Source organism: Bos indicus x Bos taurus, chromosome 13, assembly GCF_003369695.1.
Source record: "Bos indicus x Bos taurus breed Angus x Brahman F1 hybrid chromosome 13, Bos_hybrid_MaternalHap_v2.0, whole genome shotgun sequence".
In the NCBI taxonomy this organism is placed as follows: domain Eukaryota; kingdom Metazoa; phylum Chordata; class Mammalia; order Artiodactyla; family Bovidae; genus Bos; species Bos indicus x Bos taurus.
In genome coordinates this window covers 28,802,374-28,828,055 of record NC_040088.1, presented here as the reverse complement: position 1 = coordinate 28,828,055, position 25,682 = coordinate 28,802,374, and the positions used below count along the sequence as shown (strand labels likewise).

Below are 25,682 nucleotides of genomic sequence, written 5' to 3'. Positions count from 1 at the left end.
GAAGACCCACTTGTCCCTCCATCTTATACAGGAGGGGAGGACCCCCGAGCCTCAGCCTGGGCTCTCCAGGGCTCCTGGCAGCAGCAGAACCCACTCTGTGATCCTGGGCAGCCCCTGCCCGCCTGGAGCCAGGACAGTGTGGGCTGTGAGCGTGGTCAGTCCCAGGATGAAGCATAAGGTGGGGGCTGTCCTCATCTGGGGTCCTGGTTAGGACTCCTGCCCGCCTCTGGGCACTCAGCTCCTGCCAGCATTAGCCAGGGCAGCTCCTGGCACATCCGAGGAGGCACAATGCAGGATGGCTGGGATGGCCCCAGCAGGCAGGTTTCCACGTTCATTCTCAAAGACAGCACTGAGGCTTTGGAAACTCTCCATGAGAGAGCTCACGCCCATCCTGGCTGGAGGCCTTTCTTCCGCCCTGCGTCTTCTCCTTCGTTTGTGTGTTGGGAGGCAGCAGAAGGGACCCTAGCTGGCTCAGGTGTCAGGGCTCCCAAAACTGACAGGGAGCAGGGGTGCTGGGGCAGGTGGGGTCCCCTGCTCTCTACCTCTGTCCCTCCAGTCCAGGCCCCCGTGCTGGGAAGGGGGGTCACACTGATTGTCACCAGCTGGATCAGCCTCAGCAGGTGGGAAGGCCGCCCCCTGGGGGATGGGTGGGAGGGCTGAGGTACTTCCAGGAAGGGTCCCTATGCAGCTCTCTTCTGAGAACCCCCCATCGCCAGGGCTCCAGTTCTGTAACTGGGTCCCAGGGGCCCTGCCCTTCCTTGTCAAGGGCACCCACACACACCCTCCTTGATCTCAGGTTTGTGTGAGGCTGGGGCAGGGCGGCCGTTCATGCAGAGCTGGTTAAGTCAGAACAGATGGCAGTGTCAGGCCTTCCTGGGATCGAGGCGAATGCCGGGCTCAGAGCCCAGCATCTCCTGGCATTGGTCTGTCCAAGCCAAGCCATGCCCCATTACAGACCCTTCGGTTCCTCCATCTGAGGCTCGGGGTCTGAGAAGTGGACAGCAGTCCCCCTGGTCCCAGGCAGGGTGGAGGGCTGTGAGCCTGTCCCCTCCATGGCAACATGGGCTGCTTCCTGTCTATTGGGCACTGGAGCTTGTCTGGCCCAGCCCCACTCGCTGTGATGACTGTCCTCACCAGAGATGTGGGAAGTTGGGCTTTGCCTTTGTCTGAAATTTCCAAGTAATTAAGGAGAATCTACTTTCTGGTCATGGAGCTGTAGGAGAAAGGCTGGTACTGCTGCTTTCTGAGGCCTCAGGGAAGCTGCTGGATGTGTCATCCTGGGGAGGCTGGGGGAAGGTGGGGTCCCCATGGTCTGAGCCTGGAAACAGAAGCCCAATTCCGTGGGTGTACCAGCCGGAGGGGGCTCAAGGAAGAAGCCCATCCCTGGCCAGCTGCCCCCATGGCCTTGGTGCTCCGCTGCACTGTGGATCCTCCCCGTTCCTGAAATTCCTGGCGCATAAGGCTGCCAAGCCTGAGACAGTGAGCAATGATACTGTGACTCCGCTGGGGGAGATTTCAGCACTTGTCATGGCTTCCCAAGAACCTGACACATCACAACTGACTTACAAAGTCCTCAACAGATGCAACCTTCCCTGAGGCCCCACTGGGGGCTGTGGGGGAGGTGCCTCTGTTTCCTGATCAGGAGCTTCCCCAGAGAAGCAGCCGCGAGGGGGAGCCCCCCAGACCTGGGGGTGGCTGCAGTGGACATGGAGCTGCCCCTCTCCCCCTCATCACCTGGTCCTCAGGCCGGGATGCTGGGGGCTCTCAGTCACCCTGTCCCACCCCCATTCCCCCCCATTCCCCTCCCACTGCATCAGCACCTCCCTGTCCCCCACCCTCTCCCAGCACTCAAGTACCCTCCAGGCCCAGCTTTCCCTCCTGCTGTGTCCTAATCTCTGACCTCCCAGCAGACTTAAAAGAAAATGCAGAATTTTTTTATTCACGATTGTTGAATCCAGCTAGTGTGCATCCAGGTGCCCACTGTACACTCTCTCAGCCTTTCTATATGTTTGACATTTTTCATCATAAAGAACTGGAGAATATAAATAGCGTTTCTATGCTGATGAAGATGATTATTATAAAAACAAGTAATCATGACATGGTAAAGAACATTCTGGCTAAAAAGTCTGTGTGGAGAAGCCACCTATGCCCTCTGCCCTGAAGCTTGGTTTTCCATCTGTAATTCCCCTAGTTATAAAAAAAAAAAAAAAAGCCCAAATGGAAGCCCACTCTGTCTCTTGCTGGCCCTTCACTTTATTTTTAACACAACCACTGATCACAAATAGGTTCCATTTCAGCCCATATAGATTTGCCTCATTTGGCAAATATTTGCCGAGTGCCGTGGTGGGCCAGGCCTGCTCCTACCTGCAGAGGCCAGGGGTGGACTGGATCCCTCTGCTTGGGTGTCTGAGTGAGGAATGCCCCAGACGTGCAGCTGTCCTGCCCCAGGCTTGCTCTGTACACCTGTGGATGCTAACAGCTGGAGCAGATTTTGCTGCTGCTTGGGGCCTTGGTGCAAGCCCCTGCTCCCCCACCCCTAGATAGAGCCTATCAGCATTCCAGCACCATCTCCGAGGGGTCCTTGGTGGAGCCTCCAGAACCCACAGATGTTCTCACTGCCCCCTGACCTGCTCTGGGATCACCCCCAAAGACACCTGGCACCTTTTTCTCCAGCTGCATCCTGGAACTAGCAGGAGTGTGTGTGCATGGCCACGTCTTCCCCGCTGCCTCCTCACTGCTGACTGTGCTGACCCAGGCCTGCCCTGCCCTCCAGCCATCATCCTCGGGAGTGCTGTGGAGAGCAGGGCCTTGCTGGTCTGGGAGCTCAGAGGTGTCCGCTCCCTGCAGACAGGGAGCCAGAGACCCTGTCCCATCTCCCTCGTGGCCCCCAATCCAGATTCAGGATGCCACCAGCTCAGGACAAAGCAGGTGACAGCAGCGCAGCACCCAGAATCAGGCAGCGGTCCCTGCGGGGGGAGTCCTGGGGCAGCTGAGTCAGCTCCCCGTCAGTGCAGGCTCTCATGTAGATGCAGCCTCTGCAGGCTCACAGGAGAGGGTTAACTCAGGGCTCACAAGCAAGTTGACCTGCACAGCAGGCTCACCACACAGGGTGCAGGGACACATTGCAAAAGTTTCTATTAACAGCAAAGAAGGGAAAAGAACGTGGATTTGCAGGAGCTGTAGCGAAGCACACAGCAGGCCGTGTATCAATTCCCTGATTCCCCGGCAGCCAAAACAAGTGACTGTGACATGGCAGCACCAAACAGCATCATTTACCACCTCATGTTTTGCAGAGCAGACGGTCCCTCTGCTTGGTCCTACAGGCTAAAATCACAGGGTTGCCTGCTGGGCTCCACGCGGGAGGCTCTGGGAAGAAGCCAATGCCCATTCATCCAGGCTGGGCTCCTGCGGCCATGCTGGACCCACTTGGGAGTCCAGGAGCCTCTCCCCACCTTAACGTCACCTGCCGAGGGCCTCCACCTGGGACCTGGCTCCAGTGAGCAAACCTGTCGTGGAGGGACTGAGCTGCAGAGAGAGGCAGACAGCTGGGCGCTCACAAAAGGGCCAGCTGGTCACTCATGTCCCTGTGGGGGCTGTCTCCAGGGAGAACCAGAGGGGAAGAAGGGAGGGGCCATGATGTGGTGTCTTTTTATCAGCTTTGCACCTTTTTCCTGCTGCACGGTGTGCATGTATCACCTATTAGAAAAATTGTTCATATATGTATGAAAAAGGTGTGTTTTAAAAATTCATGTCTGACTCTTTTGCAACCCCATGGACTGTAGTCTGTCAGACTTCTCTGTTCATGGGATTTCCCAGGCAAGAATACTGGAATGGGTTGCCATTTCCTTCTCCAAGGCATCTTCCTCATCTAGGGATCACACTCATTTCTCGTGCGTCTCCTGCACTGGCACCACTGTGCCATGTGGGAAGCCCTTGTCACATACAGTTCATCCTAAATCTACTTGGTAATGGGGGTGACCGTCTGTGTTAACTAATTGGCTTTTTCCAAAGGAAAAAGACACCTCTAGTGTCTCTATGAGGAGAAGGCAATGGCAACCCACTCCAGTACTCTTGCCTGGAAAATCCCATGGACGGAGGGGCCTGGTGGGCTGCAGTCCATGGGGTCGCTAGGAGTCGGACACGATTGAGCGACTTCACTTTATTTTTTCACTTTCACGCATTGGAAAAGGAAATGGCAACCCACTCCAGTGTTCTTGCCTGGAGAATCCCAGGGACAGGGGAGCCTGGTGGGCTGCCGTCTATGGGGTCGCACAAAGTTGGACACGACTGAAGCGACTTAGCAGCAGCAGCAGCAGCAGCAGTGTCTCTATGGCAGGAGGTAGTTTGGGGCCAGGCTCTTGCCTCCGCAGGGGCTGGGAGAGGGGGGCCATTGTACTTCATGACTGCATCTGAGACAGAGATGGCTCTAAGCCCCCGAGGAACACAGACTGGGCTGGGAGCTGGCAAGAGGCTTATTCTGCTTTTAAAGAGAGGCTTGTTCCTCTCAAAGGGAAGTACGATACCAAGCTTTCTAAAATAAACGCTTGAAGAAGGAGTGGGGACACGTTTTCCCTGTTTGCAGCAGGGAATTTCTGTTTTCTTTTTCAGTGGCTATTTGCCCACATAGGGGCCAGAAAGGAGATGTCTGGCTGGCCCTCTGCAGAACCCATGGGCCCTGCTGAGACCATGGGGCTGCTCAAGGCACCAGAGGTCCTGACTCTGGCCCCAGCCTGCCGCTTCTCCAGCCAGACCATGCCCACCCTCCCCAACCCCTCACCCCCACCCCCTCCCTCTCCGCTCAGCCACTCTGCAGACTCGGCGCCTGTGAAATGGCTGTGCTGACAATTCTTTCCTCGGGGGTGCAGCTGGGGTGAACCCACAGGGCACATGGGAGATTCTGTGGTCATGAATGGGCCTAGGATGCACTGAGGGGAAGCGGGGCACATGGGGGCAGCAGACAGTCTGCTGCTCAGAGGGGGAGTGGTTGGGGTGGCGGGGTGCCGGCAAGTTTCAGCAGCAAGTGAGCAGTAGGAACAGGGCATCCTAGGCCAGGCTGGAACCCCTAAAGGTGGGTGGGAGATGGTCAGGATCCTTTGCATTCACCCTCCTGATCACAGATGCCATCTTGCCATGGAAGAATCTGCCTCTCTGGCTTCTTGGGGCCCCGAAGGCTGAAGCCAGGGTACTCTGGCTAGGGTTGGGGTGGGGGAAGGGGACTCACAATCCCAGAGACCCCACGATGGAAAGTGGGCCTTAAAATTCACCCCCTTATACACTGAGACTGGATTCCCATACCTGATGGTGTCTGGGGGACCCCAGGCCCCTCCCCCACCAGTAAACTAGGGCCAGTGAGGGGGCATTTCCTGGCCCTACTGGGACATTCAGCAATGGCTAGTCCATGCCAGGCAGGCCCCAGAAATGCTGGGTAAGTGCTGCATCCCAGGCCCCCTCCTGGAGCCCTAATGCAGGGAGTTGGAGGACCAGAGAGACAGCTTGTTGGTGGTGTTGGGGCTGCACAGGTGGGGCATGGGCTGAGGACAAGCCGGCCCCCACCCTGAGCCCCTGACCAGAAGCTCCCTCCAGCCTGGGGTGCACACAGTAGGTGCTTATTAAATGTGTTGAGTGATGGAAACAGGTGCAGACTGGCATCTGAGCCATGAGGACCATTGTCAGCTGTGGGGGGTCTGTGTGGGTGGCACTGGGCCTCTTCGGCCCCAGAGTCACCTAGGGTCAGGGGTCTAGGTCATCAGGCAGGAGTCATGGTGCTGCCCCCCCGCCCTGCAGGAGCACCCCTTTCTAATGTAGACAGATGGCCAGGCTGCTCAGAGGAGTCTGGCTGCCGGGAGGAGGGATCAGTGATGAAGGGTAATGGGGGCCGAGAGAAGTGACTGATGAGGATGGACAGCCTGCAGTGCTTGCCACCTTGCTGGCCCAGCTCTCTGCTGGCCTCCCATATCAGCCCTGCAGGATACCCCTGAAGGGCCGTCCCATCTCTGGGCTCCCAAGGGATCAGTTGAACTCTGTTGAGATACAGCATGTCCTCTGCTTGGACTCCTGGGGACTTTTTACCTGCACAGGAGAGTTGCTTTTGGAAACATCTGAATGTCAGAAATTTATTTTAACTTTGTGTCTAAAAAACCTAGAGGTAACAACCTAGAGGGTGGGATGGAGAGGGAGGTGAGAGGGATGTTCAAGTAGGAGGGGACATGGGTAAACCTATGATTGATTCATGTTGATGACTGGTAGAAACCAATGTAATACTGTAAAGCAATTATCCTTCGATTAAAAATAAATAAATTTAATAAAAAAGAAAAGAAAATTGATAACCAACAAGGACCTGCTATATAGCACAGGAAACCCTGCTCAATGTTATGTGGCAGCTTGAATGGGAGGGGAGTTTGGGGGAGAATGGATATATGTGTATATATGGCAGAGTCCTTTTGCTATGCACCTGAAATATTACAAAACTGTTAACTAGCTATACTCCAATATAAAATAAAAAGTTAAAAAAATTTTTTAAAGATTAAATAGAAAAGAAAGAGGGAGTGCTGTGTGCACTGACATGGCTGCAGTCATGTGTACATGTATGTGCATGTGTATGTACATATGCACATGTCTATGCACATATGTGTATGAGCATGCGTGTGCATATATATTTGCATGCATGCACACATGCACATGTGTATATGTGTATTTATGTGCAAGTGTGTACATGCGAGGATGTGTGCATGTATGTGTATATGTGTGTATGAGGGCGTGCATGAGTGTACACTTGCATACATATATGTAGGCACATGTATATACGCGTGTGAGTGTGCACATGTGTGCATGCATGTGCAATTATGTGTGCATGAGTACCTCCATGTGTGCACAGTATGTATGCACATGTCTATGTGTGTATACATGTGTGTGTATGAGAGTGTGTGCATGCATATATGTTGGCATGAGTGTATATATGCACATGTGTATATATGTGTGAGTGTACACATGTGTATGTGTGGTGTGTAGGTATGTGTGTGTATGAGCACATGCATATGAGCATACATGCACATACAGCATGCATGGGCATGTGTGTGTGTGTGTATGTATGTGTATATATGAGGGCATGCATATGTTTGCATGTGTGTATGTGCGTGTATGTCTGTATATGTGTGTTATGTGAGGGTGTGTATATGCATATATTTGAATGTGTATATGTATATGCATGTGTGTGCATGTGTGTGCCTGTATGTGTGTGTGTGTGTGTGTATATATATATATATATATATATGTATATGTGAGGGCATGCATGTGCCTATGTTCGCATGTGTGTATGTAAGTGCATGTGTGTATGTAAGTGCATGTGTCTTGTGAGTGGAGGTGTGTGTTCTCTTCAAGCACCAGTGTGTTTGTGAGGTAGCACATGGTGGTGCCCTGGGTGGTGTTCTCACCCATCTGCCAGCTGCGGTCACTTCCAGGTGGGACAAAGCTGAGACTTCACCCTATACTTTGTATTTTTTCATATTATTTCAATTTTTCATGAAAGAGGGAATCGCTTTTATAATGAAAGATAAAGATTTTGCATCTTGAAAGTTAATGTGTACACAGCAAGCTAGATGGAGTGGGGAGGGCTCTGGGTGAGGATCAGGTTCAGACGCCCTCTGCAGCCCTCCCTCCTACTCCATCCAGGGTCCACTTCTCTCCCCAGAGAGCTGAGCTCACGTTTCTTGAGGAGTAAAGGGGGTTAGGGTGGGGGACATCTAGAGTCATGGCCCAGCTGGACCCCCTGCAGCTGCCCACACACTCCCACCCCCACCCCCATCCCCACCCCCACCTGGAGCATCCTTGGCTGTGGCGGGTAGCTCCCTTTAAGTTTCTTTGTAGCTTTGCTGGGGATCCCTGAGGGTGATGAGAGCAGAACAAGGGCCGCCATGTCTCTCTTCACTCCAAAGAGGGGAGGGGAGGTGGGACTGAGGGGCCCAGGTGGTCAGGAAGGCAGTGTCCAGGTGCTGGGCCCCACCTCCAGCCAGAGCCAGACCGCAGGCTGGGAACTGGCGACCTCAGCTGACGAATGAGGCCCGGGAGGTGGAGGCTGGTGCTGGCTGAGCACATGTGCGAGCACATGCATGTGCATGGTGGGAGTGCACACGTGTGGTGGGGGGCCCTCCCAGGTGGAGTGCAGTCCCTTCTCAGCCCCTCGCTCTGCCTCTCCTCCTTCCCTGACCAGCCCCCCGCCTTCCCCTTCTCCCATTCTCTCCTTCATCAATTCAGCCTGGACATGGTTTCCATGGTGTTCTGATAGAAATTGGAATTCAAATCATAATTGTGGGAAGCAGTGGGGGACATGTGGGAGGAGGGAGGGGATGGGAGGAGGGAGAAGGTGGGGAGGAGTCAGGGGGGTGGAGAAGAGCTTCCCCTGTGCTCCAACAGCCAGCGACCGGATGCTTTTTTCTTTCTTCAAATGTATTTCAAAATGTATGGAATTCTCTCCTAGGCCCTCCTCCTGTTGCCTAGCGACAGCGATGGGGCCAGAGGTGCCTTCCTGTAGGAGAGTGGATTCCTCCCCCTTCCTTGTGCTGGAACAGGGACTGCAGCTCAGAAAACCTGCAGGAGGCAGGGAGGGCCTTGACCAGAGCTCTGGCCCTGTGGGACAGTGGCATTGAGGGTTTGGGACTGCTGCCACTGACCCCAAATTTCTCTCCTCATGACTGGCCTGAAATTCCACTATTAGAGTTTTATTCCTTTGGCTATTCTTGTAAAATGTCAGCATACTTATTGGAGCTTGCCAGTGAGAGTGGGCATCCTGAGACTTCCCTGCTGATGGTGCAGATGGCTCTTAAGCACAGAGGACTTGAAGCTCACACTCAGCCCCGTGTCCATTAGGATGGGGAGGCTTTGAGGAAGCCAGGCTCAGAGGGGCACTTGGCAAGTGAATGAATGAATGAAGGGGAGTGTGGGGAAGACTGCTGGCCAAGGAGACAGAAGGGAAAGACAGAGGCTGGCAATCTGGAACGATGCTTTCCATGTTGCCCCTCCCCTCCAAGGTTGGGGTCCCCAGGGACTCTGCTGCTGCTATGAGATGAAGGCAGAGCAGGGGAAGAGGAGAGGGCAGGAGGGGATACCCTGCTGCAGGAGCCCTTCTGTTGGAGGATGGCTCTGGCTGTGTCCAAGGACAGGTGAGCGTCCCTCCCTGGCCCGGCCCCCACCTGCTGGCCCCCAAGGAGGAGCCAGGCTGGTTAGAGGGGCCATGGAGACCAGGGTCAAACAGTCACAGGGCCCTGCACCCCCTTGGGTGGGCCTTGCCTGTGCCCAGACCCCAGATCAGGACACTGGGTGGCAGGTGTCCCTGCACAGCCAATGTGGACCCAGGTCCCCACATTCAGGCTCCATGGGACCTCATGCTCAGGAGAGGCCCCTCACAGGCTGCTGCTGAAAGCTCTGGGGGCAGGTGGGACCTGAGCTGGGGGTCCTGGCCCCCAGCCCCCCAGCTCTGGGAAACAGGACCAAAGCACATGTTTTTTTGGTGAAAGGACCAGCAGAAGGCTGTCGCTGACACAGTCACTGTCTGATGAGTGGGTGAATGGCTGCTGGCAGGCCCGTGGGGCCCCTCTCCCATGTAGGGGTGCATCACAGGCTCACAGGCTCCTTTACTTCTTTATTGAGGGGGTGTCCCAGTCCCTACGGGACATTAGGGTGGTTGGGCAGTGCACACCGTGGGGTTTCGCCATCACTGGTGACCAGGCTCATGGGCACTGGACCCTGAGACGGGACACAGACACCACTCAGAGCCGGCCTCTGGCATTCCACGGTGACCTGACCAGGAGCTGGGGTAGTTCAGGAGGGTGTCTTACAGGGCATGGACTCAGGTCCCCACTGACGTGAAGTGGGCAGACAGTAAGGTGGGTTTGGAGCTCAGTGGCAGGCCCTGCCCGTGTGCCCCCAGGAGGGTCTGGGAGGCGGGCATCTCATCTCATTCCATGTCCTTTCCGCCCCTACCTCAGGGAACCATCCTTCCATCGTCCAAGCTTGGTCCTCCAGAGCCATCACACTCAGCTCTGGCTGAGTGGGTGAAGTTACCATGCCTGCTACTCAGACAGGGAAACTGGGGCTTGGGGAATTGCAGTGTGTGCATGGTCCAGGGAGGCCAGAAGGGTCTGAGGGTCTGTCAGAAAGAGTCCAGGTCCTCCGCCTGAAGCCAGCACCTGGTACCAGACTCAGTCTTTGCTGAACTCCAATGCCCACTCGCTGAGCAGGGCAGGGGGCTCCCCTACCCCTGTCCAGAACCGACACCCGTGTGGGAGCTCTGGGCTGGCCTTGTCCTCTGTGCCGATGGCCACTGTATCACGGCAGGGCTGCCTGGCATGGGGACCAGCTGTGGGCTGACTCTCCTGGCCTGGTTCTTGCTGAACAGCTTGGGGGAGGATTTGGGAGGGTCAAGTGACCCCCGATCCATAGCAGAGCCCAGATGTGACATGCCTGTGGACACTGTAGCATCTGACTCGCCGTTTCTGTGGATGGAGGCTGAGACCAGACCAGGAGCAGCTCTCAGATCCTGAGTCAGTGCCACCCATGTGGTTGTCTGCCCATCTGACCATTGGTCTGACTGTCTCCCTTCTGGGCCAATGTGTTCCAGGCCCAGGGAAGACTTGTTTTAAAAGGTCTATGTTTCACTTCCGGTCTCTTGTCCACTCCTAGTCCAGCTGGTCCAAAGCAGCTCCCCCGGGGCCACCTTCCTCTGGCTCAGGGCACCTTCCTGGGGCCGGGCTGTCCTGTCTGAGACTGGCTCCCAGAGACCAAGGAGGCGCCTGCTGTCCTGGGCATCTGAGCTGGGGCCAGGCATGACGGATGAGTCTCGGTCTCTGCCTGGCTGCTGGACAGCAGGCAGCCTGTACCCGTGGCTCCTCCTCTTCACCTATGGCCCCAGGGCTGGCATTTCTTGGAGACCTGGTCGACCCTCCTCCACCTTGGGTGTCCACCCTGAAGCAGCTCGGAGCCAGGGCTGCAGGAGCTCAGCTGGACAGCAGAAACGGGAGTGCATGGGGATGTCCTTGTCCTGGACTGGGCCACCAGGACCCCACGGACCTGGCCTTGTTTTTGCAGAGTCAGAATGGAGACCTGGGAGGCTGAACTGCCCGAGGTATCCCTGCAGGGCTTTGCCGCCTTGGCCAGGGGAGGACATGCGAGGATGGGGAGGCCCAGGGCTGGGCGATGGCAAGCTGACCCCAGCCCTCTGGTGGCATCAAAGCTTCTTGTGACACCACCTTGGAGGGGGTGTCGAATGCCTGCTGCACAACGGGCTGACTTGGTCTTGAGCTGACCAGAGGTATGACAGAGGCCCTCGGTGGCACCAGGCCTGCGGTGGTCCTGCCTGCCGGGCTCTTCTCAGCGTCAGCTCTTGGGGTCACTGCCCTCCAATGTCAACTGGGCTGCCCAGCGGCCTGCCTTGATCTGCCCCTTTCATTTTTTTCTCCCTAAACATCCATTAGTTTGAGAACAAAGAAGACTGCCTATCACCCAACACAAATTTCTCCTCATTAAAGGCCATTTTTAGATCTGGGAGGAGAGCAATCTCTCTTGCTTTCAAAGAGGAGAGGAGGGAGGTGGTAGGGAGAGAGGAGAAGCTGAAAAGAAATGGGGCCTCTGGGATATGGGTGCCGGGTCCTGGACCTTGGATGCCCGGGAGCAGGCCCTGGGATGACTCCCTCCAGCTCCCAGGTGCTGAGTGGATGGGGGTGGAGGCTGAGTGACCCCATCCTGGTCCCCTCCCAGCTCCCTCCCAGCCTGCCTGGTGCTAGTACAATGTCTCCCGGGTGACGTTGCTGGAGAAGGTGTGGTTGCTGGACACACTGTTGGCCTTCCTCGAGAAGGCTGGCCCCCTCCTCCTGCGGCCCCCCAGGGGACAGAGACAGGCCAGGGTGGACAGGAAGATCTGGCGGAAGTTGGCAGAGACGAGGTTGTAGAGGATGGGGTTGATGGTGGAGCTGACATAGAAGAGGGCGTTGGTCAGCATGTAGAAGTAGTGGTAGAAGTCATAGAGGAACCTGCGGGGAGAGAACACTCAGGTCGGTGGGCCCAGACACACAGGGCGGCCCTGGCCAATGTGGGGATATTTCATAATAACCTCCAGGACTCTGGTTTCTCTTGAGAGGTTGTTCTGTATACACTTCTGCCCAGCACCGGTCAGCTGAGCTGCTGAGCTGAGCTGCTGAGCTGAGCTGTGGCCACCCTCCCAAGGCAGGGTGTGCAGCTTACCTTGGCCACAGTCTCCACTTTTCCCTGCTGCCTGTGGATGTGCCCTTCCTGTCCAAGATCCCAGTCACCCCAGGGCTGCCAGGCTCAGCTGGGGCCTGGCCTTAATGAAACAGCCAGGGTAGGAGCCCCTCCATACAGCTCAGACAGTTGTGTACCTCACCTCAACTTGCTTTCCTCCATGCACAGGGACCTCACACCCTCACCTGGCAGCCCTGAATCTCAGAAACCCTGTGTTTGGGGCTATGCTCCACGCCCTGCACCTTCTCCTCATTCAGCCTAGCTGTGCCCTCCCCAGTGGCTCCCTGTCACTTGGAAAAGCCCATGACCCTTGACCTGGAGCCCTGCTGTGCAGAGGAGCTCACCCAGCAGGGTTCAGACTGCTGTCATGGGAAGGCCAGTGCCCGAACATAACAGCATGAGCATGATGTTCTTGGAGCCCCGGGTCCTCCTGGTGGATGACTCCTCCAGGCTGGGGGTGGGGGTGGTCCAGGGACCCTGAAGGTTGCTATCTCTCCACCCACAGCCAGCAGGACCAGCCCTTCCTTTCGCTCTCCAGACTCCCCCAAATCTGCTGATCATCTTAGGACCTGCTTTCCTTTTCTGAAGCAGCTTCCAGGGGTGTCTGTCCCTCCACGGCCTTCTGTCCCCCCCAACCCATCACAGCCATGCCCGAGCACATGCTGGGGGACACTGACTCCCACCCCTACCCTGAGCGGCCCCTCTCAGTGCCCCAGTCCCACTTGTTTTGGGGAGCACGCCCCCGGCCTGAGCCTCACCCCCTCTGTCCCTGCCTCCTGTACTCACGGGGTCCACTGTTTGTCTGAAATGTAGCAGAACATGAGGCGTCGCACGTGGTAGGGCAGCCAGCAGACCACGAAGGCGATGACCACAGCACCTGAGACATGGAGACACTGGCCTCAGAGAGCTGGAGGGAGAGGCCCTGTGCCCACGGACTGGAAGACCCAATACTGTTGAGATGCCTGTACTACAACAGATCTACGGGTTCAGTGCAACTTCTGTGTAAGTCCTGATGACAGTTTTTTGTAGAAGTAAAAGAACTCATTGGGAATTTCAATGGATGCTGAATAGCCAAAACAGTCTTGAGAAAAAACAACGCTGGAGGACTCATCCCTCCTGACTGCAAACTCCCCAACCACCCACAAAGCTACAGTCATCCAAATGGAGTGGTAAGGGCATAAGGACAGATGTGTAGACTCATGGGCCAGAATGGACGGTCCAGAAATAAGCCCTTCCAGCTTCCAGAAAGCTCAAATGATTTTCTATTGGGTACCAAGATCAAGCGGGGAAGGACTCTTTTCAACAAATGCTCTGGGAAAACTGGGTCCCCACATACAAAAAATGAAGCTGGACCCTAATCTCACACCATCCACAAAAATTAACTCACAGTGGATCAGAGATCTAAACATAAGAGTTAAGAGTATAAAATTCCTAGAAGAAAAGATACAACAAAATTTTCACAACAATAGATTTGAAAATCATTTCTTGGTGATGGCACCAAGGACAACAAAGGAAAAAAATAATTTGGATAAAAATTTAAAAACTGTATTAAAGGATACAATTGCCGAAGTGGAAAGACAACCTACAGATGGGAGAAAATGTTTGCTTCACATCTGATAAAGGATTAATATCCTGGATATATGGAAAACTCAACAACAAAACTCAAGCAACCCAATTCACAAGTGGGCAGAGGACTTGAATAGACATTTCTCCAAAGAAGAGATACAAATATGCAATAAGCACATGAAAAGATGCTCAACACCACTGATCACCCAGGAAAAGCAAATCAAAGCTACAATAAGATACTGCCTCATATTCCAATCGGAGAAGGCAATGGCACCCCACTCCAGTACTTTTGCCTGGAAAATCCCATGGATGGAGGAGCCTGGTGGGCTGCAGCCCATGGAGTCTCTAGACTCGGACATGACTGAACGACTTCACTTTCACTTTTCACTTTCACGCATTGGAGAAGGAAATGGCAACCCACTCCAGTGTTCTTGCCTGGAGAATCCCAGGGACGGGAAGCCTGGTGGGCTGCCGTCTATGGGGTTGCACAGAGTCGGACACAACTGAAGCGACTTAGCAGCAGCAGCAGCAGCAGCATATTCCAATAGGATGACTATTATAAAAAATAGTAAAACCCCAGAAAATAGTAATTTGTGGGAGGATATGGAGAAACTAGAACTTTTTTGCAACGTTGGTGGGAATGGAAAATGGTGCAGCCACTTGAGAAAATAGTATGGCTGTTTAAAAATATTTTCTAATTCAAAAAATTAAACATGAGAAAGTACTGTGAAAGTGAAAGTCGCTCAGTTGTGTCCGACTCTTTGCAACCTGATGGACTATATGGTCCATGGAATTCTCCAGGCCAGAATACTGGAGTGGGAAGCTGTTCTCTCCTCCAAAGGGGTCTTCCCAACCCAGGGATCCAACCCAGGTATCCAGCATTGCAAGAGGATTCTTTACCAGCTGAGCCACAAGGGAAGCCCAAGAATAGTGGAGTGGGTAGCCTATCCCTTCTCCCGTGGATCTTCCCGACCCAGAAATGACCATGTGATTCAGCAATTCTACTCCAGGGCGTGTGTGTGTGTGTGTGTGTATATGTGTGTGTGTGTGTGTATGTATGTATATACATGTATGGATGTGAGAATTGGACTGTGAAGAAGGCTGAGCACCGAAGAATTGATGCTTTTGAACTGTGGTGTTGGAGAAGACTCTTGAGAGTCCCTTGGACTGCAAGGAGATCCAACCAGTCCATTCGGAAGGAGATCAGCCCTGGGATTTCTTTGGAAGGAATGATGCTAAAGCTGAAACTCCAATACTTTGGCCACCTCATGCGAAGAGTTGACTCATTGGAAAAGACTGATGCTGGGAGGGATTGGGGGCAGGAGGAGAAGGGGACGACAGAGGATGAGATGGCTGGATGGCATCACTGAGTCGATGGACGTGAGCCTCAGTGAACTCCGGGAGTTGGTGATGGACAGGGAGACCTGGTGTGCTGCGATTCATGGGGTCGCAAAGAGTCGGACGTGACTGAGCGACTGAACTGAACTGAACTGATATATATACATAACTGAAAGCAGGAACTCAGATACCAGTATCTCATAGCACTATTCACAGGAGCTGAAATCAATGGAGAATGGATAAACATGTGGTCCTTGCATACAGTGGGATATTATTCAGCCTTAAAAAGAAAGGAAATTCTGATACAGGCTACAAGGTGAATGAACCCTGAGGCTACTACATCACATGAATAAACCAGTCACAAAATCCACAAATACTGTATGATTCCACTTATATGAGCTCCTTAGAGGAGTCAAATTCATAGAGACTGAAAGTAGAAGGTGGTTGTCAGGGGCTGGGGGAGTGGTGAGAGCTTGTTACTAATGGGAAAAGTTGCAGTTTTACAAGGCGGAAAGGGATGGTGGTGATGGCCCCATAGTGATATGATTGTCTACACAGCTGCCAAACTGCGCACTTAAAATGGTCAAAATGGTAAATTTTATGCTGGGTATGTTTTACCAGAACGAAAAAGAGAGCAATAAAAAGCCAACTGCTTGGGAAAACTTGGGGCTGACTATCCTGTCTTGGGGAAGAGAGAAGCGTGGTCCCTGAGATAATGTCATTGTCTTGGGGTTGTAGAAGGATCTGTGGAGGTCTTGGGTTTGGGGCCCACACCCTGGCTGCTGTCCTGACCCCACAGGCCCTGAGACCCACACTGGGGGGTCTCTGGAGACTGGAGGCCTGGGGTTGGGAGGCCCTGACAAGGGAGCTGCCTGCTGGAAGCAGCAGAAAACAGGGGTTGGAGACATCAGGAGTTCCAGAAAGCCTATCCACACACAGCAGATACAGATGCTGTGGCCTTGCCTGCTGGACACTGCCTGCTGGTCACTCGACACCAGGCTGCAGGGAGCCGAGCCAGGCCGAGGGCTAAACACACCCGAAGTGACTCTCCTATCACTTACAGGACACAGATGGAGGCAGAGATGATCATATCTGGGAAATACTGGAGTTATAAATGAACAAAATGAATTTTACCTGTTTCTTTTTACTGTTTAAAAACATGGTTATTGGACCATTTAACATCTCATGTGGGGCCTACAGGCATCATGTTCCTGTTGGGTAGAGCTGCTGGGACCTTTTCCTCTCAAGACCAGTGGCTGCAGACGGTGAGGGGCTGGCAGCCGGGGCAGGGAGGGAGATGGGAGGGGGGCTGCTGGGACCAATGGAAGGTGGGGGTGGGTGCTCTGGGGGGCTGAGTGAGCTGGGGCTGCCTCAAGACAGTGGGGAGGGGTAGGTAGTTTTGAGGACCCTTCGTCATGATGCCATCTGCAGGCCCAGACCAGGCCAGGGACAGAGGGATGGAGGCAGGACCCTTACAACTCACAGAAACAGAGGGTCCACTCCACCTGACCCTCCAGGATTTCAGGATGCCCTGTTAGAACCTGTGAGGGGGGACAGTACCTCTAGCCTTTCCAGCTGGCCTAGCATGCATGGGGACCCCAATTCTGCAGCCCTGGCCTTGTGAGCAAACTACCTGATTTAAAGCCACGAGGAGGCTTACTAATTGGTGAGTGGGTGGACGAGTAGTAAATGAAGAACAGCCCGATCCCTGGAGGAACTGGCACCCCAAGCCTCGGCCTGGCACGCTCGGTTCCCCAGCTCTCTAGACCTCCCTGTTTGTGGTACCAAGCTCACCCCCACACCCACCCCAGGGCCCAGAAGTTACGTACGTAAGACCCGGACACCGTGGCGCAGGGCCTGGACCCGGCCGGGCTCGATGGACATGCTGAAGGAGCTGGGCTGGTCCCCGACGGTGCACACCTGGCCCGGCTCAGCGGCCTGGCGGACCATCACGGTCAGTTTGTTGGCGATGACGGTGTTCAGGAAGGAGATGACCACCATGGGGAACACGAAGGACATGAAGGTGTTGATCTGCGTGAGAGGGAGGAGGGTGGCTCTGAGACTTGGGTGGGGACGCACCCTGGGGCCCACCTGCCCCCTGGCCCTCAGAGAGACAGAGGAGGGTGTCCCTGAGCCCCAGGCGGGGATGTGCCCTGGTGCTCGCCCGTCCACCGGCCCAGGTTCAGGGGCTGGAGGTGGGAGTTGCTGGGTCTGCCCATCTCCAGGCCAGCTCCGCTGGCTGGCTTGAGGGTCCGTGGCCTCTCTGCCACCTCAAGGAACCCCCAGCACAGAGCCCAGCCTGGAGCATCCCGGCTTTGGTGAGGGTCTAGGCTCTGCATTTCCAGGTCTGGACAAGGATGCGGCCCCACCTGACCTCTCTTCAGCACGGCCCACCCAGCGTCCCTCATCCTGCATGTGGACAGCTCACATTAGGACACAGAGCAAGGACCCTGCCTACTGCCCCGTTGCCCACTGCCTCTCAGCGCATTGAAGAGCACTTCCTGTTGTCTCCTCTATCTTCCACCTCTCTTGGCCTCTGGGGAGACCGACTCTCCAGGTGCCAAGGGTCTTGCTGAAATCACCGGCTCAGACCTGAACTTGAGCCAGAGCCCGGCCCTTTGGCCATACTAGGCTGACCCACCTTCGCAGGCACCTGCTCAGCCCGAGAGGCTATGGCCTCTCTGAGAAAGTGCTGTTGTTCCCAATAGGGACACAAACCTCCAGTGGATGTGTGTGACCCTGACCAGTGATGGGGAGCAGGTCTCCCATGGTCCCAAATCACCTCCCAGTGGTGGTGGTGGTTTAGTCACCAAGTCATGTCCAACTCTTGTGATCCCATGGACTGTAGCCTGCCAGGCTCCTCTGTCCATGGGATTCTCCATGCAAGAATACTGGAAGGTGTTGCCATTCCTTTCTCCAGAGGATCTTCTCAACCCAGGGATCAAACTGGGGTCTCTTGCATTGCAGGCAGATTCTTTACCTTCTGAGCTATAAGGGAAGAGGGGAGTAACACCCTCTGGTGTAAAATTGCATTTGGCTCTGTCTTTTGAGTGCTCAGCCCCATCGAGCTTGGGGGAAAGGTCTGGAAACTTGGACGATGAGGGGCTGGTGAAGCCAAGGGGCAGCTGTGGCTGGGGGCTGGGTAGGGGTGCAGGCCCAGGAGACAAATCAACTCCCATGAGTCACTACAGCCAGGTATAATTTACCAAAACAAATGTATCCAACACAGATTTTAAATGTCAAAACATTTGAAATACCACACCTCACTGAGCACAGACAGTGAAACAGCCATATATGGGGGTCTGCGAGCAGTGGACCAGGGCCCAGGCTGGTGGGTTGCAGGGTCTGGTCTGAGGCCCTGGCGGATCCCTGAGTTGGAAGAAGTCCAGGCACTGACCTTGAGGTTCCAGGGTGGGGTGAGGGCCCCAGCACTGAAGCCCCCCAGTAGAGGTTTGAGGATGAGGCTTGGCCAGCAGGGGCTTCCTCCTGGTGCAGGAAGAGGGGGTGCCTTCCCTAGGCTACTCCTGCCCCTCCAGCCTGGACTGTGGGGGTGCTAGGGGTCTGCTTCATTTTGCCATGGTTCCCAGCATGGATGGGGGCTCAGGCTTCACCCAGTTCTGCACTCTACACCCCACTTCTGGGAACAGGGGAGCAGCCCACTCCCAGCTACAAGCAAAGAGGAGTGAGTCTGCTCAGCCCTGTGCAAGCCGTCAAGGAAACACCGGAAGTGCGGCCACAGGAGACACAGAGCAGAGAGGAAGAGCAGCTGGGGCTTTCCTTCCAGACAGAGATGCCCGGGTGTGGAGGGCTCAGCCTTAGCCTCATCTGTACGTTTGTCCCAGTGACACACGAGACCATGTGGGGATAGAAAGGCAGACTCTAAAATTCAACCGGAAAAAACAATGTAACAGTGGCCAGGACACTTCTGGAGGGAAGGATGGCAGGTCAGCAGGGAGGCCTTACTCACTATGGGAGCTCACTAACAAAGACGGCACAAGATTTGTTTGGTGCAAATAACTCAGGGGAGCAAGAGAGGCCCAAAATGTTCCCAAGGAGGCAAACATGGTAGATGGTGGAGGTGGCGTCCAAACAGCGGGGGAAGGTGGTGACAGGCTGTAGACGCTCAGGGCCTGCTGCATCCACTGTCCCTTCCCGGGACCTCCCTCTGCTGCCCAGGAACCACCCACCCCTCCTGGATTCCTGAACAATGGCACATTCCATAAGGCCCAGGTGGGTACTCTGGACAAATGCAGGGTGCATGCTCGCCTCTGCACCAGTCACACTTGTCCTCTGAGAACAGCCCCAGACCTGATGTTCAGGAGAGACCTCACCTCAGGTTGAGGGTTGGGAGGCTGCTGAGTAGGAAACTGCTTTTGTGGCCATTGACACTCTTTTCTCACCTCTGAGGGAAGGACCTGCCTAACAGTGAAACTCCCACAACAGGGGAAAGGAAAGCACCCTGGGGACACTGAGCTCCTGGATCCAGCTCTGCCTGCAGTCATCCTTCCTGGACTTTCAGTCCTTCTTGTGCAAAATAAATATTCCTTTATTGCCCTTAAGACAACCTGAATGAGTTCCTGGAATGGGTACTCTGACTCACAGAGATCTCTCTCTCTCTCTCCCTCACACACACACACACACACACACACACACAAATCAAGATCAAGCAAAGATTAGAACACGGAAATAAAAGCCACAAGTCTGCTAGAAGAAATTATGAAATTTTTACTGTCATGATATACTATTGGAATTAAAAAAAAAAAAACAAAGTAGTTTAGGCACTGCTGGAAAATTCTGCTATAAAAGTTAAGTGGTGGGAAAAAATTCTCTCAGTCCCAGGAGAAATTTCTGCCCCACTGTACCCTGCAATCACTCCTACAACTATGGCCCTGCCCTCTTGCCTCTCACTTCAGGCGATAGGGTGTGGAGAACAGGACCAGACCCCTGCCCCAGGGAGCCAGGAGGGCACAGTGTGCAGAGCTGGAGGGCCCGGGTCCTGGTGCAGGGCAGCTGCCCGTCTCCACCTCAGAGCCCATCTTTTCTGAGATGGTAGCCAGGCACACTCTGCCACAACCTCAAATGACCACTGGGCAAGCTCCAACTACACCGGGCAGCCTTCTTGGGGGGGATGGTCTTCTGAGTGACATGTTGAGATGATTCCCTGTCCCCCCTCCTCCTTGGGGGTCTGCACCCCTGAGCTGAAAACTCCTGAGTTGGGCAGGACCACCAAGAAGTTGCAGGACCCTTTACCTGTCCACTGGTTAGCTTTGACCTCAGGCAGTCCCAGAGGGGCATGTTGGCCTCAGCATTCTCATCACTAACAGGGAGACAATGACAGTTCCAGGCTCAGGGCCAGAAGCAGAATTCACGCTGGGTTACCCAGGACTAGGGCTGCAGCCTGGGGCAAGAGGAGGCGGCGTGGGTGCTCTGAGGCACTGCCTGAGGACTCCGGGCCTGGTCTCTGCCCTCCAGCATTTGCAATTTTGTAAGGGACAGAGAGTGAAATGGTTAAACAATAATAAGATAGTGGAACAGGATACAAGTCTGTCTGGGAGGGGAGGCTGTCCCCAACCTGCCCACAAACAGGTACAAGGTGCCAATGGGAAGCACATGGCCTGGCCCGGCCCCTGGCCCTCCACAGCCCAGGGTCCTCATGCCAACACAACTCCTCTGCCACCCCCATCAAGGCTGTTGTCCTGTGCACTCTTTCTCTGAGAAGCCATAGCTGGTTTTGTGCCACCTGTCTCCCCCTGACTGATCCCATTGTGTTTAGTAAAGAGCTGGCCTCTGGACTCCCAAGCTTCACAGCTCAGCAAGCAGCCTGTGGTGAGTGGGAAGGTGCAAAACACTGCTCAGGGTGTTGGCAAAACCCAGTAGCTTGTGCAGCAGCTTCTGAAGCTGCGGGGGACAGGGGAGGTGGAGAGAAGGGACTTCTTGTCTGAACTTCCACTGTGGAGCCACTGGGATGGCCTCTTTGACTGGGCAGAGGTCACTTCCAGCAGGCGACCAGCCCAGTCAGGCCCAGGGTTTAGGGACCACCTCCTTCTAACCTCGGGGAACAAACCCTCCTCACCCAGCAAATGCTGAAAGTCCCCTCCCCTTGTGCATGCATCCTTGTTAAGTTGCTTTATTGTATCCTACTTGTGCAACCCTATGGACCGCAGTCTGCCAGGCTCCTCTGTCCATGGGATTCTCCAGGCAAGAATACTGGCGTGGGTTGCTTTGCCTTCCTTCAGGAAAAAGTGAAAGTGAAGTCGCTCAGTCGTGTGTCGACTCTTCGTGACCCCAAGGACTGTAGCCTACCAGGCTCCTGTGCCCATGGGATTTTCCAGGCAAAGGTACTAGAATGGGTTGCCATTTCCTTCTCCAGGGGGTCTTCCTGACCCAGGGATCAAACCTGGGTCTCCCACATTGTAGGCAAACGCTCACCATCTGAGCCAAACTCACAGGTCAAACCCATGTCTTCTGCATTGCAGGCAGATTCTTTACCACTAGCCCCTCCCCTAGTGGGAAGCCCTCCCCTCTCCTTGGCCACTGCCAAAGGCAGAACAGTGATGTAAGTCACTCCGGGGTCCCTGTCTGTCACCATCACTCAGCACAGCCTTGCTCAGAAAGCAAGAACCCAGAACATCTTCAACATCCACTGCCTGGGCTTCTTGATGAGTTATGATATATCCACACCACAGGGCACTGTCAAGACAGAGAATGACCGAGAGGGAGGGCCAACGTCATGGTTTAGTGAGGAGAGCAGGAACAGAGCAGCTGGCTTCTCTGTGGAGTAAGAGGCCAGCTCAACACCAGGCAGCTCCCTGGAGAGAAGCCTAACAGAGGCCAACCCAGGGAGAGGGCTAGGAGCTGGGGGCTCCGGACATGTCCTCTTGACCTTAAATGAAATTAATGAATTGAATGAATGTGCAACCTGTGGCAGCTGCCCAGGTCCTGTACCCATGGCAACACGCCAACCACACACCCCTCTTGCCTCCCTGGGGTGGAGTGTTGTAGGTGGAGGGGACCGATCTCAGCACATCCACTCTCACATCAGGGGCAGGACACTGGGTCTGGGATGGCACAAAGGTCCTTCCAGGTGACACAACCCAGAATCTCCTGGGGCCGACACCATTTGGGGTGACTGCCCTCTATCATCCCTCATCTCAGTGGCCCCCAGATACTCCAGACACTGCTGGAACCCCTCCAAGAGGGTGCACGGTCCACAGCAGACAAAAGTCTGGGAGAGAAGACAGACCAACATCGAGGCCCGCTGCTCTGTTGGTCAGGTCAGTGCTGACCGCAGAGCAGAGCGTCTGAGCCTCCCCCAGAATTGCCTGTGCTGCTCAGGCACCAAGTTACTCATCTTAGTGCCTGAAAGGGCATCTTGGAGAGGGGGCTCCATAGATTGGGTGCACCTTGGGCTTAGCTTGACTGCTCAGCCACTGGTCTTGTTCCTCACAGTGCAGTCCCTCAGTGTTAGATGGTTCCAGTACCAGAATTTGGCTCAGTATAAAAGAGGACATTCTAAGTCCATCTAACTTCCACTTTCTAGATGATACACATCATAACCCTTGACAGATGCATTCCACCAGCCAGACCCACGCTTAGTGCTGTGCACGGGTCACCTTGTGGAGTATGCATGGAGAAGCTACTGCTACTCTCATTTTACAGAAGACAAAGCCCAGACCCAGTCTGACCTGCATCCCGGCGCTCACCTCCATCATGGGGCTGGTCTGTGAGCAGAGAGTAAGTGAACAGAGCACCCACTGGTTGTGGGCAAGTGGAGGGACCTCATTCTCATCTGTAAAGCCTCGGGGAGGGGGGCACGCCCCACCCCAGATTCCCAGAGGGGACACTTTGGGTAACTGCAGAAATTTGAGCACACTTTCTAGTGCAAAGGCCATGACTCCTTTCAGGACTGAACCTCCATCCATCACTCTCTCTTTCTTTGGTCTCCCCTCTGCTCCACTCTGGTTCTCATGCTCATCTTCTGGCTTGGAATTTCTGGGAGAGGGTGGACCAGGGTCACCAGCGACTCAGAGTAAACAGAATGCTCGAGCCCCAGAGAGCCTCGGGGTTCAGCACCATGGACAGTGCCCACTGGCCGCTGGCCTGGTGGGGAGAGATAGAGAGATTGGGCTGGGGAGGGCCTGGGTCGGGGGAGTAGGGCCAGCTTGGGGCAGGGGCCATCAGGAACACTCCACACTGTCCTCACTGCTCCTAGACTCTTTGTGACCTCTGATGAGGGGCAGGTGAGCAGCCTGTAAACCTCTACAGGAGCCTCACCAACTGCCCCACTGCCTACACAGGCAGCAGCTCTGTGTGTCTTTGTCCTCTTGAGTGCTGGAGCCACGGAGATATGCTACCTCCTCCCCCACCCCCCGCCCCTCCTGGGTAGTCACATCCTGTCTGCTCCGGCTGCGCTGCAGTGCTGGCACCAGCCCGGCTCCAGGAGACCCTCAATTGGATTAGGGAAATGGCCTCTTACCACCCCTGCCCCTCCACCCTTGCTGGGTCAGCCGTGCTCCTCCTCAAGGAGAGAGGACAGGACTCCTGCCCTCAGCAGCACACAGGCGAGGTGCTGGGGCCTGGACTTGGCTGTGAGCTGGTGGGGGCTCATTCATCACTCTGGGTGTGGAAGCTGGGGTGGCAAGTCACATTCCAGTGATTCCAGCCCCTCTCAAAACTGCTTCAAAACCATCTGTGGGCTGGAGGCTTGTTTGCCATGTTTTCAAACACCTCTTGGCTAAAAAGCCCATGAGAATATTCAGACCAGTGGGATGTCTGCTGATTAGCCACCAACAGGGCTGGAAAAGTCCTTGACTGGGACAGGCACAGAGCAGGGGATGGAGGCCTAACCCTGGGCCTGGCCCCTACCTCTGTGCATGTGGGCAGGAAGGTACCTTGGTGGTCACCTGGGTATCTACATGGAATCATGGTCTTATCCCGACCCATACTTCACACCACAATGGCAACAAAGCCTGCCTTGCAGGGCAGCTCCCAGGCAGTAAAAACTGACTGCTGTTACCCCACTATCCACACACGAGCTCCTGTGGTCATTGCCAAGCCTCCTGTTTGTGTTTTCCTGCTGTGTGGGACCACAACTTGACTCAGGATCACCAGTGGTGCCAACTCTACACCTGTTTTGGAGGTTCTGTGTGCACCTTGAAGGAACTTAGCCATCAGAGAATGCTCTTGGCTCCAAGCCAGGAAAACCTGGGGGCCTGGTCTTAACTGAGAGCCTCTAGGACCAGTGGCAGAGAAGGCAATGGCACCCCACTCCAGTACTTTTGCCTGGAAAATCCCATGGACGGAGGAGCCTGGTAGGCTGCAGTTCCTGGGGTCGCTAGAGTCAGACACGACTGAGCGACTTCACTTTCACTTTTCACTTTCATGCATTGGAGAAGGAAATGGCAACCCATTCCAATGTTCTTGCCTGGAGAATCCCAGGGATGGGGAGCCTGGTGGGCTGCCGTCTATGGGGTCACACAGAGTCGGACATGACTGAAGGGACTTAGCAGCAGCAGCAGCAGCAGGGCCAGTGGATGTGGGGAGTGGATTTCTGTGGAAATGAGCAAACTCCCCAGCTGTGCTGGAGAGTGAGTCCTGTAGGACTGGGCACCACTGTGCTCTTGAGACCGGGGTCCAAGCTGGTGTCCGTGTATTCCAGAAAGGGATTACCAGGAAGGAGTGGTGTCCCCACTGCAGTATGACTGTCCCTCACCCTGTCCTCCACCTCCAGGGCCAGTGGGAGTGGCCCTACCTTGAGTTCACTGGCAGCTGATTCTCCAGCTCCACAATTTTTAGTGTTTTCTGGTCATGTAATTGTGTGGGCAGCTCAGCAAATATCCTGTTCCTTCCCAATTTCAAATTACTGTCCACTGACGTGTGGTCACTGTGCTCCCCGTGGACATCAGGCCCTGAACTCTGAGTCTCGGCTCCTCTCAATAGAATTAGAGCTCTGTCCTTGCTTAGGGCAATCTGATTATGGTGGACTTGGAGCCGAGTGGCTGGTGTCAGGGAGGGGGCCTGAGAGCGGCCATCCACGTCCCCCTAGACCCCACTCAACCAGCGTTTGGCTCTAGTTTTCTCCCAAGCTGACCAACCCCTGGGCATGGGGGGCACCCTGTGCTCTGGGCTTGACCCTGGGAAATGACACAGGGGTTCCCTCAGCCAGGCCTCCTGGGGCTCCCACCTGGATGGCTGTGATGAGGAGGGAGGGTGCCTTAGAAGTGACGGTGGGGTCCTGCACTCCCACTCCACTCAGCCCCCACCAGTGCGGGTGGGCCTGGCTGCCCTGCACTCTAGGATCACTTCACTTCCATCAGTGAAGTGAGAGGGAACACCTGGGGGGGGGCTGGCCGGCATCCTGAAGTTCCTTCTCCCACACCCGTATCTGATGAAGACCACTCTTCCTCCACCCCCAAGAGACTCCTGGCTGCGTGACCACATGGGGTCCACTGCACTATCCTCCTCATGGCCATGCAGGGCCCTCTGCAACAGGGAACAGGCTTGGCTTTTGCGTGTTGTGGGTGGCCCAG

At 54.9% G+C, this 25,682-nt stretch overlaps 1 protein-coding gene across 1 annotated transcript in view; it reads right to left on the bottom strand.

Annotated features, from left to right (window-relative positions):
* Positions 1 to 9,614: 9,614 nt before the first annotated feature.
* Positions 9,615 to 25,682, bottom strand: part of NTSR1 (neurotensin receptor 1) — a 51,458-nt gene continuing 35,390 nt past the window's right edge. Inside the window, exons 2-4 of the mRNA XM_027559093.1 lie at positions 16,983 to 17,184; positions 13,036 to 13,126; positions 9,615 to 12,020 (exon numbers count right to left, since the gene is read on the bottom strand). Coding sequence (XP_027414894.1) covers positions 11,771 to 12,020; positions 13,036 to 13,126; positions 16,983 to 17,184 — 543 coding nt within the window. The 3' untranslated portion in view covers positions 9,615 to 11,770. The remainder of the gene's footprint in view (positions 12,021 to 13,035; positions 13,127 to 16,982; positions 17,185 to 25,682) is intronic.